The following is a 19434-nucleotide window of genomic DNA, read 5'->3' on the forward strand; positions in this document are numbered from 1 at the left end:
CCTAGCCCAGAGATAGGCAACCTTGGGTCTTTTATGACTCGTGGACTTCAACTCCCAGAATTCCTGAGCCAGCATGGGGGAAACCATGGTCCCTTCATGACTCGTGGACTTCAACTCCCAGAATTCCTGAGCCGGCATGGCTCAGCAGGGAAACCTCTCCCTTTCTCCTCAGCATGGCTGGCTGAGGAATTCTGGGAGTTGAAGTCCACAAGTCTTAAAGTTGCCAAGTTTGGAGACCCCTGAACTAGGCCTTACACAGCTAAACTGGCTAAGCCAGGGTTAGGCAACCTTGGGCTCTTTTATGACTCGTGGACTTGAATTCCTGAGCTGGCATGGCTCAGCATGGAAACCTCTCCCATTTCTTCTCAGCATGGCTGGCTCAGGAATTCTGGGAGTTGAAGTCCACGAGTCATAAAAGAGCCCAAGGTTGCCTAGCCCCAGCCTAGCTAATTCCATTGGAATGTTCCAAGTAAGGCTGTCTTTTCCCAAACTTGAAACAAATTTCCTTTTTTCCAGTCTTGTGTGCTTAAATAATAAGGCATGGCATTTAGGAAGCCACTACTATGTTAAAACATTCGGTACAAGAAGGTTGCCAATCCTAGGGTAAATGGGCAGGAGGATTCTGTTTGCAGCTAATCCGATGTTAAATATGTAAAAAAAAATAGTTTTGACTGCAAATTGAGTTAGTGGCTTAGATGTTTTGCACTAATCATTTCAGACAGCCTTGGACATCAGACAGTCGGTGTTTGGCGGCAAAAACATCCATGTAGCTACAGCCCATGAAGATCTGGCATACTCTTCTTACGTTCACCAATACAGTTCGGGAAAATTTGACAATGCACTGTGAGTACTGTATTCATTTAGGGCCCAAATGATTTTTTTTGTTTCTTTTATTTCAAAGTCTTATTTAGATGTTAGAAAAGCATGTTTTGCTGAGATAGTAAATTCCAGAATTCATGTCGCCCTTTTGCCACCATGAGAGAGAATTTCTCTTTGTCCTACATCTTTTTTCCTGTTTTACTCTCTAAATTAAGGAGTTATAAAAATACTCAGCCGCCATTTGTTTTTTTTAGGTTTTGAGACACTGTGCTGTGCAGGTAGTCCTCAACGTACAACTAGTCTTTTAGCCACCATTCAAAGTTACAACAGCATAGATAAAAGTGACTGGCAGCTGGCCCTCAGACTTACAAGTATCCCCGCAGTCACGTGATCAAAACATGGGCACTTGGCAACTGGCATGTATTTACGACAGCTGCAGCGCTCCTGGGCCAGGTCATTGCCATTTGTGACCATCCCAGCCAGCTTCCAACAAAGGGAGAAGCCAGATTCACTTAATGACTGCACGATTCACATACCGTATTTTCTGGCGTATAAGACGACTTTTTAACCCATGAAAATCTTCTCAAAAGTCAGGGGTTGTCTTATACGCTGGGTGCTGAAACTTTAGGGACAGGGCTGGCTGGAAAACCTGGAGCGGATCTCCCATTTGGTCTGCGCAGGGAAAGCGGGACCAATTGGAGAAGAAGCTACAGTCTGTGATTTTTTACAGGCTGGGGTCTGGGCGTCTTTCCTTCTAAAGTTGAAGAGCAGCTGCAGTCTATCCCAACTTGAAAGGCAGGTGGGGAATGCCAGAGCAGCTGCTTAGCTCTAAGGACACATTTGACTCAGGAACTGGGCGGGCTGGCTGGAAAACCTGGAGCGGATCTCCCATTTGGTCTGTGCATGGAAAGCTTTAGAGTGAATTAGGAAAAGTTTAATCCACTTGCACTGTTTTATGTTTACATATGTGATGACAAACAGCCTTATGTTTATAAGTGACAGTTTTCCTACTAAGTACCTGCATGTCAGAAGCATTTGAATTAAAATTACCGTATTAAAATCAAATCGGATGTTTTTTAATTTTTATTTGGTGTGCGTTGGAAGAGGGGTAGTCTTATATAGCGAGTATAGCCCAAACCCTATAATTTAACAGGAAATGTAGGGGGTCGTCTTATACGCCGGAAAATACGGTAACTACTGCCCTGATTTGCTTAACAAATCTCTACATAGGGCTGCCCTTGAATACCACATGGAAGCATCAACTGGCTCAGACTGCAGCTGTACAAGCAAATGATGGGCATGCCTCTCAGTATGTGCATATAAGACTTCTGCTTCCTGAGCTGAATTGGTTGCTAATTTGCTTCCGGGTACCATTCCAGGGGATTCCTGGAATAAATGGCATAGTGCAGCGTTATGGGTGGACTTCCAACTCCCAGAATTCTGGGAATTGAAGCCCACCCATCTTAAAAGCGACCAAGACTGAGTGAAAGGAACAGGAGAGGAGAGGAAGCACCGTATTTTTGCCACCATCAGGACCTATTCCTGGTTTCAAGTGGGAAAGTTGTGGCTTTTCACCGAGTCGCACTGATGGGGGGCCGGCAAAGTTCCAGGATAAAGACCAGGAGCTCAAGTGTCCGTCTTGCTTGTTTTTTTTTTATCTTTAGATTCCATGCAGAACGTGCGATTGGCATCATCACCCACATTCTCCCAGAAGATCATCTCCTGCTCGCCTCCTCCAAACGAGTTAAAGGTATTACCTGCCATGGGAAGGAAACAGAAATGGCTACTGATGGTTTTACAGCAGTGATAGCAAACCTTATAGAGACCGAGTGCCCAAACTGCAACCCAAAATCCACTTATGTGCCGTCGGGTGCCGGGTGGGCGTGGCCCATTGGGTGGGCATAGCTGCAGTGGTAACGGCAGACTGGGTGGGACTAAAAAGTTCAATCAATCAATTCCAACTTTGCGAAATCTTTTTTTCCCCGCTAGAAGCTGAAATTGAATCGATTGAACCCTTTTTTTTTTTTTTGCACACAGCGGTGGAGGCCTAAAAGCGAAAAAGTTTTATTAAACCCAGTTGAAGGCCTAGGACTGGGGCGACGATGCGCGTGTCCACAGAGAGGGCTCTGCGTGCCACCTGTGGCACACGGGCCACAGGTTCGCCACCACTGCTTTAGAGAATTCAGCGCTCTGAGGAAACAGCACTAATAGAGATAAGAAACACGCCTTTGTGAGTTCCTTGAACAAGAGAGCTAGTTTGGTCTAGTGCAGGGGTAGGCAACCTCGGCTCTTTTATGACACGTGGACTTCAACTCCCAGAATTCCTGAGCCAGCCATTCCTGAGAGAAAAGGGGAGAGGTTTCCAAGCTGAGCCATGCTGGCTCAGGAATTCTGGGAGTTGCAAGTCCACGCGTCATAAAAGAGCCAAGGTGGCCTAGCCCTGGCCTAGTGGTTAAGGCTTGAAACTGGGAGACTGTGAATTCTGATCTCACCTTAGACATGAAAACCAAAGCGATCACTGGGAGACGGTGAGTTCTAGCCCCGCCTTAGACCTGAAAGTTAGCTGGGTGACCTTGGGCCAATCAACCAGGAGACAGTGAGTTCTAGTCCCGCCTTAGACATGAAAGCCAACTGGGTGACTTTGGACCAATCACCAAGAGACCTGAGTTCTAATTCCGCCTTCGGCATGAAACAGCGGACTGGGTGACTTTGGGCCAGTCACTCTCAGCCCAGCCCACCTCGCAGGGTTGTTGTGGGGAAATGGAAGGATGAAGGAGTGTGTATGTTTGCTACCTTGCGTTACTTATAAAGCAATAAAGGTGGGAGACAAATAAATGTGTCTTGGGAAGACCAGAACTGGACCCAAGGGCTGATTGTTGGAAGGCCTGTTAACATAGCTGAGGGGTTGTTAAGAAAAACAGCTGAAATGAGAGAGAGCTGGCTTAAAGCATCAATTTGAAGTTACGGGACAGCGAAATGGCTAGTAGATAACTTACAAATCCCGGCTGCCAGCAATAAGAAGCACCCAGCCTCCTAGCACATTCATTTCCTTATACTGTAAAGTATTTTTAACGTTTCTTTAGAAATCTGTCGGAATAGGTTGGCACCCTTAAAGCGGCAACCTTTCCCCCAGAACCTTGAATCTCTTATCTCCGTAAGGGCCCAGCTCTGCCCGGACTGAATTTCTCCAAATCATTTCCAAATTCCTGTTAACGATCGCCGGTTAAGATTTAAGCAATAGAAAAGATTTGTCTTCAGAAGCTTCGGAAGGAAATGTATTATGTATCTGAGAGCCCCCCACCTCCAGAGTCGCCTTATAAGGAGACATGGGCAGCATAGAAATTTAGTAAATAATAAATAGTTTAGATCAGGGGTAGGCGACCTCGGCTCTTTGATGACTCATGGACTTCAACTCCCAGAATTCCTGAGTCAGCTATGCTGACTCAGGAATTCTGGGAGTTGAAGTCCATGAGTCATCAAAGAGCCGAGGTCGCCTACCCCTGGTTTAGATCATCAGCCATCAAAAGAACAACCACTGCCGCTTTCCCAACTCTCAGTGCTTCTTATATTATGCATTCCAGGTAGTCCGCAACTGAAAGCCATTCATTTAGTGGTGGTTTGAAGTTACAGTGGCACTGGTGTTTTGCACGTACGACCGCAGCGGCATCCCCGTGGTCATGCGATCAGAATTCAGCTGCTTGATGACTGACTCGTATTTTACAACAGCGTCCTGGGGTCACGTGATCCCCTTTTGCGACCTCCTGACAAAGGCGATGGGGGAAGCCAGATCGACTTTGCAGCCATGCGTTTACTAACTTAACCACTGTAGCCATTCCCTTAGCAGCTGTGACAAGAAAGGCCGTGAAAGTGAGGCAAAACCTCATTTAACAACTGCCTCGCCTAGCGACAGAAATGTTGGGCTCCAGGGTGGTCCTAAGTCGAGGACCTGTAATATTACAGTTATCTGTGCAAAATATTCCGAGGGGGGAATCATTTCTGAAGACTTTCTAATGGTCTGCCAGGAAGCAATCTGGGGGTTTTGCACATCATTTTGAAATCATTTATAGGTAGTCCTCAACTTACGACCACAATGGAGCCCAAAATTTATGTTGCTCAGCGAGAGAGTTGTTCAGTGACTTTTGTCCCATTTTACAACTTTTCTTGCCACGGTTGTTAAGTGAATCTCTCTCTCTCTCTCTCTCTCTCTCTCTCTCTCTCTTCCCTCCCTCCCTCTTCCCTCTCTCTCCTTCCCTCCCTCCCCTCCCCCTCTCTCTCCCATCTCTCCTTCCCTCCCTCCCCCTCCCTTTCCCCTCTCTCCCTCCCTCCTTCCCTCCCTGTCCCTCCCTCCCCCTCTGTTCTCTCTCGCCCCTTTCCTCCCTCTCCCCTCCCCCTCTTCTTCCCTCTCTCCCTTCCCCCTCTCTCTGTTCTCTTTCCCTTCCCTCCCTCTCCCCCTCCCTTACTTTCCCTCCCTCTCTCCCCCCCTCTGTTCTCTCTCCCTCCCTCTCTCTCCCCTCTCTCCTTCCCTCCCTCTCCCTCCCTTTCCCCTCCCTCCCTCCCTGTCCCTCCCTCTCCCCTCCCCCTCTCTCTGTTCTCTCTCCCCCTTCCTCCCTCTCCCCCTCCCTCTCTCCCCTCCCCCTCTTCTCTCTCTCCTCCCTCCCTCCCTCTCCCTCTCTCCCCTCCCTCTCTCTCTGTTTTCTTTCCCCTCCTTCCCTCTCTCCCCCTCCCTCACTTTCCCTCCCTCTCTCTCCCCCCTCTGTTCTCTCTCCCTCCCTCTCTCTCCCCTCTCTCCTTCCCTCCCTCCCCCTCTCCCTCCCTTTCCCTTCTCTCCCTCCCTCCTTCCCTCCCTCTCCCCTCCCCCTCTCTCTGTTCTCTTTCCCCTCCCTCCCTCTCTCCCCCTCCCTCACTTTCCCCCTCTCTCTCCCCCCCTCTGTTCTCTCTCTCTCTCTCTCTCTGTAACCGTATGGTAAGATTTGTGCCCCTTTTGTTTCCCCCTTTGAAAGCGCTCATCTTGGAGGAGATTGCCATCGACTGCCACAATAAGGAAACCGAGCAAAGGCTACTCCAGGAAGCTCACGACCTCCACCTCTCCTCTCTCCAGCTGGCCAAGAAAGCGTTTGGGGAATTCAACGTTCAGACAGCGAAACACTACGGCAACCTTGGCCGACTTTATCAGTCCATGAGGAAATTCAAGGTAAATCCAGCCTCATCGCAGCTAGTGGGCCTTTTTGTCATAAGAAACAGGTAGTCTGGACTGGTTTCAGTCAAAAACATCACAAATTGCGGTCATCCGGGATGCTGCAAACAGCTGTCGTCGTTGCACGGGCCAGTTTTGCAAAGTGCCGACGATGCAGTAAGGCGTTTGCAGGGGGGAGCAGTGGGGTAACTTCAAAACGGGGTTCAAAAGCTTTGGCGGGTTCGTCGTAACTTCGAATGGTTGCTAAGTGGCCTTAAGTTAAGGACTACCTGTATTTTCTTTGTAATGTATTACTTTGTAATAATATTTGCTAATTAATTTTGTGGGTTGCTTTTTTCTATCACCAAAGCTACGAAACTTCATTGTTCACACGACAACTACAGGTCACAAATGAGATGGTTGGTTTGATGTTCAGGTTTTCTGCATTCCTTGCCTGTTTGTTTGTGTTTTTTTTTAATTAAGGAGCATGAAAATAACTTCTACTTCGCTTTTATTCTTTCTTGTTTTTTTGTTTTTAAAAAAATGCATATGATTTTTTTTATGGCTCCCCTAGATAAGACAGACCTGTTAATATTATGTTAGGACAGGGATAGGGAACCTTGGCTCTTTTATGACTCATGGACTCCAACTGTCCCTCCCTCTCCCCTCCCCCTGGCTCAGGAATTCTGGGAGGTGGAGTCCATGAGTCATAAAAGAGCCAAGGTTGCCTATCCCTGTGTTAGGATAAGTCAGCTAACAACCTGCTCAATTAGAGGTGGTCCTGGACTTAGGGCTCCAATTGAGCCCAAAATTTCTATTGCTCAGTGAGACAGTTATTGAGTGAGTTTTGCCCCATTTTACGACCTTTTTTTGCCACTTCTTCAATGAATCCCTGCAGTTGTTAAATTAGTCACATGGTTGTTAAGTGGATCCGGCTTCCCCATTGACTTTGCTTGTCAGAAGGTCGCCAAAGGGCACTCCCAGGACACTCGCAGCCGTCATAAATACAAGCACCTGAGTTTTGATCCTGTGACCACACGGATGCTGCTAAGGTCGTAAGTGTGAAAAATGATCACGAGTCAACTTTTTTCAGTGCCGTTGTGACTTCGACCGGTCACTAAACGAATGGTTGCAAGTGGAGGACTGCCTCTATGTAGAAGGGAGGCAGGTGTATCGTTGAAACGGCAGCATGGACCCAGCTGTTAAAAAAAGTCTGGATTGGAAGAAATAGTAGTGGTCATGGGAATTAAGTACTCCTACTTCCTTCTCTTCACCTCACTGCTTAATTTAGACAGGGACCTTTTTCAGCATCCCCAAGAATAGAATAAAGTTTCACAGATGTTCACAGCCAGCATGGAGCAGGTTCAAATTCAGCCACTCCACCACGTCTTCCAAATTAGCCCAATCCATCTCAATGTTCTTCCTTCGGCCAATTTCCCAGGTGCCCTCTTGTCTGAAAAGTTTTAAGCTTGGCTTTTTGTTTTCGATTTTTAAGAACATTAGCTTGTATTCCCAAGCAGGCAGAGACATGGCGGGGGGGTGGGAACAGCCATTAACAACTCCTGCGTCAGTACCTTAACCATTTTGGCTATTGCAGGAAGCGGAAGAAATGCACATCAAAGCAATTCAGATCAAGGAGCAGCTGCTTGGTCAAGAAGATTACGAAGTCGCTCTTTCGGTGGGACACCTCGCCTCGCTCTACAACTATGACATGAATCAGTACGAAAACGCTGAAAAGCTTTATTTGAGATCCATCGCAATTGGTGGGTCATTTCTTTAACTGTTCGGGAGGAGGGTGGAGATCAGGGGCCCTGGATGCTCCTTAACCCTCATTTATAGAAAATTGATAGACAGACAGACAGATAGATACTGTATATAGATTGGATGGATGGATGGACAGACGGACGGACGGACAGACAGACAGACAGACAGACAGATAGATAGATAGATAGATGTGGATGGATAGGTAGATAAGTAAATAGGTGGCTGGATGGATGAATAGATGGTGGATGAATGGAGATAGATAGATAGATACAGTTGCAAGAAAAAGTATGTGAACCCTTTGGGATTACGTGGAGTTTTGCATGAATTGGCCATAAAATGCGCTCTAAATGTCATGTAAGTCACAACAATAGAAAAACACAGTCTGCTTAAAATAATACTACACAAACATTAGCTGTTGTCATGTTTTAATTGAACATAAGATGGAAACATTCACAGTTCAGGGTGGAAAAAGTATGTGAACCTTTGGACTTAAGAACTGGTTGACCCTCCTTTGGCAGCAATAACCTCAACCAAACGTTTCCTGTAGTTGCAGATCAGACCTGCACAACGATCTGGAGTAATTTTGGACCACTCCTCTGCACAAAACTGTTTCAGGGTAGCAATATTCTTGGGATGTCTGGTGTGAATCGCTCTCTTAAGGTCATGCCGCAGCATTTCAATCGGGTTGAGGTCAGGACTCTGACAGGGCCACTCCAGAAGGCGTATTCTGTTCTGTTGAAGCCATTGTTTTGTTGAATTACTTGTATGCTTTGGGTCATTGTCCTGTTGCATCACCCATCCTCTGCGGAGCTTCAGTTGGCAGACAGATAGTCGTACGTTTTCCTGCAAAATGTCCTGATAAACTCTGGAATTCATTTTCCCATCAATGACAACAATCCGTCCAGGCCCTGAGGCAGCAAAGCAGCCCCAAGCCATGATGCTCCCTCCGCCATGTTTTACAGTGGGGATGAAGTTTTGATGTTGGTATGCTGTGCCTTTTTTTCTCCACACATAGCATTGTGTGTTTTTCCCAAACAACTCAATTTTGGTTTCATCTGTCCACAGTATATTTTGCCAGTAGTGCTGTGGAATATCCAGGTGCTCTTTTGCAAACTTCAAACGTGCTGCAATATTTTTTTTGGACAGCAATGGCTTCCTCCGTGGTGTCCTCCCATGTACTCCATTCTTGTTTAATGTTTTCCTTATTGTAGATGTGTCAACAAAAATGCTAGCATGTGCCAGAGATTTCTGTAGGTCTTTAGCTGACACTAGGATTCTTCTTTACCTCATTAAGCATTATGCTCTGTGCTCTTGCAGTCATTTTTACAGGACGACCACGCCTAGGGAGAGTAGCAACAGTGCTAAACTTTCTCCATTTGTAGACGGTCTGTCTTACCATGGACACATGAACATCAAGGCTTTTGGAGATACTTTTGTAACCCTTTCCAGATTCATGCAAATCAACAATTCTTGATCGTAGGTCTTCTGACAGCTCTTTTCTGCGAGGCATGGTTCACATCAGACAGTGCTTCTTGAGACCAGTAAACCCAAAACAGGTGTGTGATTTTAAAGGGCAGGACAGCTGTCAGCAACGCATCCAATATCATCACACTGATTGGAGTCAAGGTTGGCTCACTCCTTGGCTCCAATTAGCTCTTGGAGAAGTCATTAGGCTAGGGGTTCACATACTTTTTCCACCCTGCACTGTGAATGTTTACATGTTATGTTCAATTAAAACATGACAAGAGCTAATGTTTGTGTAGTATTATTTTAAGCAGACTGTGTTTTTCTATTGTTGTGACCTACATGATGTTTAGAGCGCATTTTATGGCCAATTCATGCAAAACTCCATGTAATCCCAAAGGGTTCACATACTTTTTCTTGCAACTGTAGATAGATAGATAGATAGATAGATAGATAGATAGATAGATAGATAGATAGATAGATAGATAGATAGATAGATAGATAGATAGTAAATGGATGGATGGCTAGATAGACAGACAGATTTTTATAGCCAGTTCAAGCAAGCCTGTTGGGAGATCCTCCTGGTTATTGTGTTTTAAGGTATTTAAAGTAGGATCCCTGATTTATAATTTAGACCTAAATTACTAACTGTTTAATCGTTGGATGTAATTAAGATCATTAATTAATATAAATTCCCTTTGAAGAAAGAAAGCAGGAAGAATCATGGAGGGTTTGGAGCAAATAGTTAAGCTATTTTAGTAATCGTTGGAGATGACGACATCTTCCCAGGAAAAAGAAACTTTGGAGTTCTTCCAGGATCCCCGCCTCTTCCTCTCTCCTTCCACCCCCAGTGGATTATTCTTTTTATAAGTCCAAACTTCCTTGAAAGAATCTGAAGAGTTCCGTTTCGAGAACCATTTATTCGTACCCCGGAAAAAAAATATTCTAGTTTTTTTTTTAAAAAAAAAAAATTATTTCCGTATCTACAATTTTAAAATGCAGAAATTACACTTTTAACATGGCAGCCTTTAATATTGTTCTCGGTTTTTCCAATTTTGTTGTTTTAGGAAAAAAGCTTTTTGGGGAAGGTTACAGTGGACTAGAGTACGACTACAGGGGCCTCATTAAACTGTACAACTCCATTGGCAACTATGAGAAAGTATTTGAATACCACAATATCTTAGCCAACTGGAACAGATTGCGGGATCGGCAGTTTTCAGTCACAGATGCCCTGGAGGATGTCAGCACCAGTCTTCAATCAACTGAACAAGTCGTCCAGACTTTCCTGATGTCTCAGACCGTCGAAGGACCCATTTGCTAAGGAACTTGGTCAATTTTACCAATTCTTGTTTCCTTCTTGGTTTTCCCCTAAATTTACACGGGAAAAGTCATACTGTGAAATTCGAAACCATATATATATATATATATTTTCTTTTTCCAACCCTCCTTTCCCGGAGCTGTTTAAAAAATAATAATAATAATAATAATTTGCATTGAAACACTGGTCCAGTCCAGAAAAATCCCATTTTGGGAGATGACGTCAACTTTTGATGGAGTGACCATTAAGCCGGACAGGTGCTAAATGCTTGAGCATAAGCACAGCATATTTTGTTCGGGTTCAAGATGTGTGTGTTTGTGTACGCGCACGTGTGTGGTTCACAGACACGTACACACAAGCATGTGCGCGTTTGGGGGGGGGAAGATCTCTGATAATTTCTAATTTTTTTTTTGTTCTAAAAAGCCACTTTACAAGAAATCGCTGCGAAGACTAGAGAGAAATAAAACCATTTAACAGTTTTTAAAGAGTTGCATTCTTAATTGAGGAAAAAAAGGTGCCGGTTATGTAAAACAAGATTATTTCTTTTCTTCAGTAAACGGAGAAAATCTTTAATTCAGTATTAGGGCCCTGAAGAAACTGGATGCAAAGGGGGAATAAATAAAAATAAAATAGGACGAGAACTTGTGTGTAGCCTCCGTCGGAAACGTCTTTCCTTGGGTTCACCCGGCAAAGGCGATCGGCTGTTGACTCACCGTGTCGGAACTAGACGGCTTAAGGAAGTCCTTGCCCGGCCAAGCTTGCTCCTAAACCCTTCTTGTCCTCTGCATCCAGATTTCTCCACCGTTGGGATCGTTGAAAAACGATTTGAGAAGCGGAAAACCTGCACGTGTGTACAGAAGAAAGCTGGGAAGGTTTTTTTTATCCCTTCTCACTTTGCACTACCTGAAAGCTACCGAGATTTCTTTGAAGAAGGAATCCATGTCTGTGAACAGCTCTTTCGAGAAGAGTGTGAACTGGACCAGTGGGTTCGCCAAACCGTGGTGAGAGCTCTCCAAAATAAACCCCCTTTGCCTCCATTTGCTTTCTTCCCGTAATAGGCAAAGCGTTGTATTTGGTTTATTCTGGGGTTTTTGTGTGTGTGTGTGTGTGTGACAGGACCAGGATAATTTAAAGTGGACCAGCCTGCCCTTCAAAAAAAAAAAAAAAAATTAAGGATGCATTTTTCAACACTGCCCCAAACGTGGTAGACGGAGCAGAGAATTATATTAGTAGCTTCCACCATTTTTAGCCGTTGCAATGTAAATGCCTTTTAAACTATTACGGATTACACGCTAAGTGATATTTTGCATAAACAAAACTTTTAGAAATGCTTCTCCATCCATCCCTTCTGCCTTTTCAAAATAGGCTGTCTCTGAAGGCCGCAACTTGCTTGTGCTAGTTCTTTTTTTTTTCCTTCTCCTAAAAAGCATCTGGATTTATTTTATTTTATTTTTATGTTTTATATTGGAGACGACCGTTCTTTTTATACTTTGTAGGGGGTCACTGAAATAATATCCAAAGAAGAAGAAGGAAAAAAAAAAAGCACAGCAAGGCAGTCGCGGTCTCTTTCGCTTCCCTTTGTGTTTTTAAGCCTCATTTATTTATTTATTTTTAACACCGAACAAACGACCACAACCTGATTTCCTTAACTTCATTTTTAAATGCTTGTCACTTCTTCTTCTTCTTCTTCTTTTTTTTAAAGCGTTAATGCCTGTCTCACTAGCTTGTCTTAATTTGAGGATGGGGTTGCCTTTTTTCTTTTAGATGAACTGTCTTTTAAATGTTGGGGTAATAATTGAAATTTTGAAAGACCTGGGGGTGGGGTCTGGGCCCAGTTTGGAAAGGAGAGAAGCAAAAAAACCTTGCTGTTACCTCAGTTTTTAATATGGAGACGCTGATATTGTCTCTGTATATTAAAAGTATTGATGGGTAGCCGCCCCTATTTTCAGGGGTTCTTATCAGCTGCCGGGGAAAGAGCTTTTGGCCAGCGGAAAGCACCTCTACGGTTTGGAGTGAATTTTATTTACTGTTTTAATTTTTTTGGGGGGGGAATGAAAAATCTGCATGTCTGTTCTTAAAGTCATGGATTGCTCAAAGAATAGCAATGACTGGCTTTATATATTCCTCTTTATCCCAAATATAGCAATACCATTGGCTTTTAAAGTAGAATATTGCAGGACAGTCCTTTTTATTTTGAACTAGTGCCTTTTAAGAATTTCTTTCTTCTTTCTTTCTTTCTTTCTTTCTTTCTTTCTTTCTTTCTTTCTTTCTTTCTTTCTTTCTTTCTTTCTTTCTTTCTTTCTCCACCATCAATAATTTCTTTTCTTTCTTTCTTTCTTTCTTTCTTTCTTTCTTTCTTTCTTTCTTTCTTTCTTTCTTTCTTTCTTTCTTTCTTTCTTTCTTTCTTTCTTTCTTTCTTTCTTTCTTTCTTTCTTTTTTCTTTCTTTCTTTCTTTCTTTCTTTCTTTCTTTCTTTCTTTCTTTCTTTCTTTCTTTCTTTCTTTCTTTCTCAGAGGTGGGGCATCTTGTAATTCTTTGATGAAAAGTTTGGAGGCAAGTTTTTATGCGGGGGGGGGGGGACAGACCGGGGGCAAAAACATACTTAGAAAAGAGAGTTGAGCGTTGGTTTTGGGAGAATGGCATCTTGAGATCGGGATCGGGCCCTTGAAAAGGGTTTTGGGAGGTGAACGTCAGCAGTCAGAAATTCTGCTTGCCTTGGGGCTGTGCCCAAAAGATTTGGAGCAGGGAGGACAGGTGCAAACCACCAACCTCCACCTGGGCTGGGGTCTCTAGTAAGAAGTTGCAGATCTTCAGTCCTGTTTGCAGGCAGCTGTATGGGAGCTGTTAATATTTTGAGGCTGTTCCCCCCCCCCCCCCGGTCTTCTAGTCGGATATATCTCTGAGAGGTTCACTGTTTTAGGAACGAAGCAGTTGGCTAGCTTGTCTGGATATTTCTTTGCTTTGGGCTTCCCCTGGCCCTTTCAACTCCCACGGTTAATTTTTGTCCTTAAGTGGAATTCTCCATCAGCGTGGCAGCGTAAACATTTCACATTGCGTTATTATTCCCCGTCGTCGTAGCTTTCAAAAACCCCGTTCTTTCTTCCCCATCTCCTCTCGTGCAAAAGCTGCCTTGTTTCCTAAATCATGTCGGTTATATTCTCGGTTGCATTTAGTTGATCGAAATCCCAGAAGGGAAAATGAAATGAAATCAATTATGTGTTTTGTGCTGGCATGTTGCATCGGCCTAGCCGTTCCGGTTAACTAGGGAAAAAAAAGGGGAGGACAGGACCCCAAAGAAATACCTCCCCCCACCCCACCCCCATCTGCAGGGAAAACACAGGAAACATTCTTGAACTTTATAGAGAAAGATCTTTTTTTTTCTTCAGAGTTGGATGGTCCAATTCTAGCTCCATCCTCCCAAACTTTTCATTGCGGAATCAGACGGACCCGTGTTGGTGGCATGTTATCTGAACCGAGCTCCCAGATGCTGGCTTTTTAGGACCCTTTATTTTTGAAAAATCATGTCATGCTACATTCTCACAGCCAAATAGAAGCGTGCAAAGATGCTCGACTTCCCCCAATCGTTTCTGAATTCCTCGGAGTAGGCTGCTCCCAATTCCTCTGCTGTTTCGGTAAAAGCCTTGCTTGCTACAGCTACAGAAAAAAAATTTTTTTTTTGGTGATGTCGAGCAAGTTAATTCCAAAATGTCTCCCTGAATCTTCGTCCCATCATCGTCCTCCCCCACCCCTACCCTCCCCGTTATTGTTGGTCACTGGAGGTGATGTGGTAGGGAAATTGGCTGTGGTTGCTTTCTCTTTTCCTGCGATTGCAAATAAAACTGGGGGAGTGGGGGCGGGGAGTGGATCAATGGATAGCTTGAACTCAAAATCAGAAGGAGAAGCGGCAAAATTCACAAGACAATCCTTTTCAAGCTTTGGCTGCTAGAAAGACAGGACTGGGAACACGGGTGAGTAATTTCCTTAGCTGATGTTTTCGAGCTGGGTTGTCCTTTCAATGCCAGCTCATGTGCAGATGTTGCCAAGGATACCAACATTTATTTTCTGGTCCAGATCACTTGTTTTACATCACGGATAGGTATAACTAAAGTAGAAGATCCAAATTGCATTACTCAGTGGATCACGCAGAATGGCACCACCAGGAGCCAGTTGTGAAGTTTGGGAGACAGTAATTGAGAGGAATTATTCATCTAAACTGTTCCTCCAACCCCCAACATCCTGGCAGTTAAAGTAATTTAGCAAAAATGATTTCCCCCCCCCCTTCCCCTTTCCCTTCACCTACTCAGAAATCCCAGTAAGCTTTTATCTAGAACAGGGCGCTCTAAACCAGGGGTAGGCAACCTCGGTTCTCCCAGAATTAAGTTGAAGTCCATGAATCATAAAAGAACCGAGCTTGCCTACCCCTGCTCTAAACCTAGCAACTTAAGACTTGCGGACTTCAACTCCCAGAATTCCCCAGCTAGCCATGAGGAATTCTGGGAGTTGAAGTCCACCAGTCTTAAAAGTTGCCAAATTTGGAGACACACACTCTCCCCCCCCCCCCCGGATCTATAGCACAACTGGGAGCAGCAGAAGAATAATTCTTGTAAAGTATAAAAGTGAGGATGTAGGTCTTAACTTCAGAGTCACCAGCGCGTCTCACCAATGGGTACCATGCCAGCGTGCCACGGTACCCATTGAAAACTAGGAAGTGGCAAAAACTAGCAAAAATCTGTGCGGTTGTGTTGAACTAATACCGAACTTCAGACGTGGGCTGTTAATTAAAGGCTGAGAAATTCAAGGCTGGGTATTCAAGTCTAGTCCAATTAAAACATTGCATACAGAGAAATTCCAGTTGTTACACCTTTTGGAAGTGATTTTTTTTTTTTTTTTGCAAATCCCAGGATTTTTCCCCTTCTCCTTGCTACCGAGAGCATGCGTCGTGAAATAATTTTGCACAGTCGTGTGAAGCGCTTTGATTAGGAGATAAGTCAAAACTGTAATAAGTATATGAAGATGCACCTATGCAAGCAAAGTGTTCTTTTCCAGGAGTGAAATAGGAAACAGTGGCTCCTTTCTTTAACTTGGGATTTTGGCATTCTGAAAAACTCACTTTGGGACTTCGAATTTCTTTGCCCATTTGATCAGGATTGTGACGAGTGAGCCTCTTTATTAAGGGAACGGGAACCAGCAGAGTAGAGGCTTAAAAATCGGACACAGGTATGACATGCTGCTGTGATAGTTCCTTTTTCCCCCTTCCTTCCATAAAATTATAATTATTGCAGAATTTCCCCCCCCCGAGCTTTTGGCAGCTGCTTTAAAGAACTGAATGGCTCTTGAAAGAACATTTCAGATGTTAGGGCTCCTTCGGAGGCAATGCATTTGTTTAGTTTCTCTTTCATTTGGGCCTTACCGTGAAGTCCGGCTGGAGGTGATGAAGCAAGAGAATAGGATAATCCTGTTCGTCCAGTCTGCTTTCTTCATTGTGTCTTATTTAAACAAAGACTGCTTCCTTAACCCCACTTGGTGGTAACCCTTTATGAATTTTGAGGACTTGGTTCCAGAGAGATGTTGATGGGCGGATGCCTGAGCCAGGCAGCCAGAATAAGAAGGATAATTTAAGTTGGAACCACTGGATTGAGTTGTTTCTGGATTTAAGCTGTTGATTGGAAACTGATTTGTGAGCCTAGAAAGTTGTGTTTAATTTGGGGGAACATCTGCTGGACGGTTCATACAACAGGTGGCTTAGGATCCATTTTCCCCTTGTGCTTTTAAGGGAGCCGGAAACGGAATTGCTTGCGGTTTTGAGGCGACTGCTTTAAAAACCTCCCCCTTGCACCCAAGGGTGCAAATCCTTTCGTGGCTTCTACGCAGCAGGGAACTTGATCTTCTAGGACCACAATTTGAACTTCTTCCCTTCTGTACCCAAAGGGCACAATCTAGCCAAAGGGAAAGGCTCCTTCAGGCAACTTGGGAGTCTCACCGAAACCCAGAGGGCTTCTAAAACTGTCCGAAGGTTGTCTTCTAGAATCGACCAGACTTAATCGAAAGGTATCCCGAAGCACCGTTTTTTATTTTCTCTGCCGCAGGTTTCGCCACCCTGTGATCTCGGGGCTTTGCCATTATTTTCCCCGTGGACCTTTCACATCTTTGTGACTGCGTCCTTCGCATCCGTGTCCTTCTCCCCTATCCCGTCCCAGCTGGGTTGTTTGTTTTTGGGGGGGCAGATAAAAATGACTGGCTGTAGGAGGATGGCCAGGCGTTGGGAGAGCAACGAGCTCTTTAAGGACCGTGCCTTTCAGTGCCACCCATGTCTACCTTTAGCTCTCCGTGCCTGCCTGGCAGAGATCGGCCTCGTCCCACGGGACGTGGAAAGACGGCACTCGGCAGTGGATGCTTCTTTCCCGTGCCTCCTAGAGCGAGGTCGACTTCAGAGGAGGAGTCTTGCTGAAGACCTCAAGTAACTCCAAGGCCTCTGCTTCCCTGTTAAAAAGGAATCTGGGTTTCCTTCGGGCGGCTAACATAATTCCTGAAAATAAAGCCAACTGCTTTAAGGACTCCTTTACTACCTTCTGATTACCAAACTCAGAAAGTGGGACCTTTTTTTTTTAAACAGCCCGAGAAAAATAATAATAACAATAATAGAAGAGTTGCTTGAATGAACCACAGATTCTCACGTCTGCAGCATTTCCTCCGAATTGGGTTGTGTGTTTTTTTTTTGTTGGTTGGTTGGTGTTTTTTTTTAAGTGCACAGCCTTCGTGCCTTCTCGTCAGACACCGAAGCCACTCCAAACTTGGTGCCTTCCGCGTGGATTGGACCACCGTTCCCATCACTCCCAGTCAAAAACAACAACAGCGCACCCAGTTAGGAAGATGCTCAAGGATTTATTTTTATTTTTTTCTCCCTTGTGGTCAAAGCTGCCACATTACTGGGCACGGGGGAGAGGAAACGAGATTTCTGGATTTGGGTCGTGTTCCTCGGCTTCACATTCAAGCCTGAATGGAAATGTTTTGTTTGTTCATGGCTTTTTTTTCAAAAATATATAGTTTTTTAAAAATTTTTGTTGGTTTTGGGTTTCGACACCAGTTTGATCCGCGGCAGGGTTTGCCTCTGGGCCGTGGGGAGGAATAAATCTTGGCTACTTTGCGTGTCCTGTTGCATTGATAGAGAAGGGGTGAAGGCGATTGTCACGTGGCGAAAATGTGCTTGCAGTGGGGTCCCTTTGTGGACAGCGAAGGGGCTCAAGTGCTTTTGGTCCCCCTCCCCAAACTCAGGAATGTTTTGAAGGCAGCGAAGCCCACCTCCCTTTTCCGTGAAACCGATTTGCGGATTCTCATTAGCAAATACACTTCTATGACGGCAATTGTAGGTATCCTAATAGCATGAAGAGGCCTTAGTGCGTTGTTTTTAAGTGCAGATTTCTTTGGTTTGAAGACATTTAAAAAAAAATAAGATGGAAAAATTATATATATGCTATATAAATATATAGAGATATCTAGAAACTTGGTGTTTCGACATCCAGGTTTTTTTTCAGTGTTGGGTCACTAACCCTCACAGGTACCGTGTGTGTAACCATCCTGCACCCCCACCCCCACCCCACCCCACCCCCAGCTTTCCTTTGTATGCATATTCCTTGATATGAGCTATGTTGCCATGAAAGTAAGATTTTAAAACAGAGGAAAAACTTTAGCATTACTACTTGGGGTTGGGGGGTTGTTGGGGATGTTGAATTTTTATTTAATATTACCGGTTTCACTACTATTATTTTTTAATACTCCATGGATCTTAATAGGGGATTAAAATATGTACATAATGTTAAGCAATGTTGTTGGAAACCAACCAGCTGAAAGCTGAGTCACACCACCCCAGCGTCTCTTAATTCTGAATCCCTTCCATCTTTTTCTGTGCCACTGTTACTTATATGAAGACGTTTTGATCATCCTTGGCCATCCCGTTCCTTTTTTTGTATCTGATGCCACGCCCGACCGCCGTGCTTGAATTTTATTCTTTGTACACATCCAACCATCCTGAGTATGTTTGTAACCAACATGGTGATATTCTGTAATTGTATTGCTAAAATGAACTATTGACTTAATAAATATAGTGTTCCTGCAACGTGTGTGGGTGTGATATTTGGCTGATCAGGAAGACACCGGGAGGAGATAATATTTATAGCTCATGGTTGAACACAAGTGTCCTTGCTGCTCTGTGAGCTGGGTGGTTTTCTTGCAGACGTTTCATGACCCAGCTAGGTAATGTCATCAGAACTAGAAGGGAGTGGGGATTGCAGAGTGGAGGAGAAGTAGGAGGATGTTCTGTACCAGCCTGCTACCGGCCCTGCAGAAAAGGCAGGGACAACCCCTTTTACAAGAAGGCAAGAGGCTGGAATTACGCCTGCCAAATTTATTACTACAAAAACAAACGGAACAAGACAAACCAAGAAACAGGAGCTTTAAGAAACAGGAACTATCCAAGTGGTTGCCTTCAGCAAACCAGCCCTCCCACACATTCCCCTTATATAGAGTTCAGGGCGTGGCTTCTCTCTGCCTCCTTCCGAGGAGCCCCATTGCCTTCCGCTGTTTACTCCTAATTGACTGCCTCCTGCGTCGGGCGTCCTTGAACAGGGCCAGCTGTGGGTCATCTTCATCCACGCTGTCAGGCTCACACAGCTGGGTCTCCGTGGTGACCAAGTGGGAGGGGCCTGGCTGAGGGCTCTCATCAGCAAGATCTTCAACACCCCCCTCCTCCTCCTCTGAGTCGTCCGACCCAACTGCCGAACCCACAGGCTGACCCTGAATCACAACAGAGGAGGAGGACTGTGGGGTCCTTGGTGCTTTCTGAGCTTGGTGGTTTTCTTGCAGACGTTTTGTTACCCAACTAGGGAACGTCATCAGTGATA

The 19434-nt window shown here is 44.7% G+C and overlaps 1 protein-coding gene across 2 annotated transcripts in view; it reads left to right on the top strand.

The window, feature by feature from the left end:
• The window catches only part of LOC308679496 (amyloid protein-binding protein 2), an 86864-nt gene that overhangs the window by 49252 nt on the left and 18178 nt on the right, over positions 1–19434 (top strand). The window contains exons 9-13 of one of the 2 annotated variants that reach the window (XR_014028785.1): positions 719–843; positions 2484–2569; positions 5820–6010; positions 7590–7755; positions 10288–11539. Coding sequence is in view for 1 of the 2 variants with exons in the window: in XM_081346696.1 (XP_081202822.1) it covers positions 719–843; positions 2484–2569; positions 5820–6010; positions 7590–7755; positions 10288–10541 (822 nt within the window). In the remaining variant the exon portion in view is untranslated. Of the gene's footprint in view, positions 1–718; positions 844–2483; positions 2570–5819; positions 6011–7589; positions 7756–10287; positions 11814–19434 lie in introns of those variants that run through there. The other variant, XM_081346696.1, reaches the window with a different exon arrangement.

This window comes from Vipera berus (assembly GCF_964194415.1).
Source record: "Vipera berus genome assembly, chromosome: 1".
Taxonomy (NCBI): Eukaryota; Metazoa; Chordata; class Lepidosauria; order Squamata; family Viperidae; genus Vipera; species Vipera berus.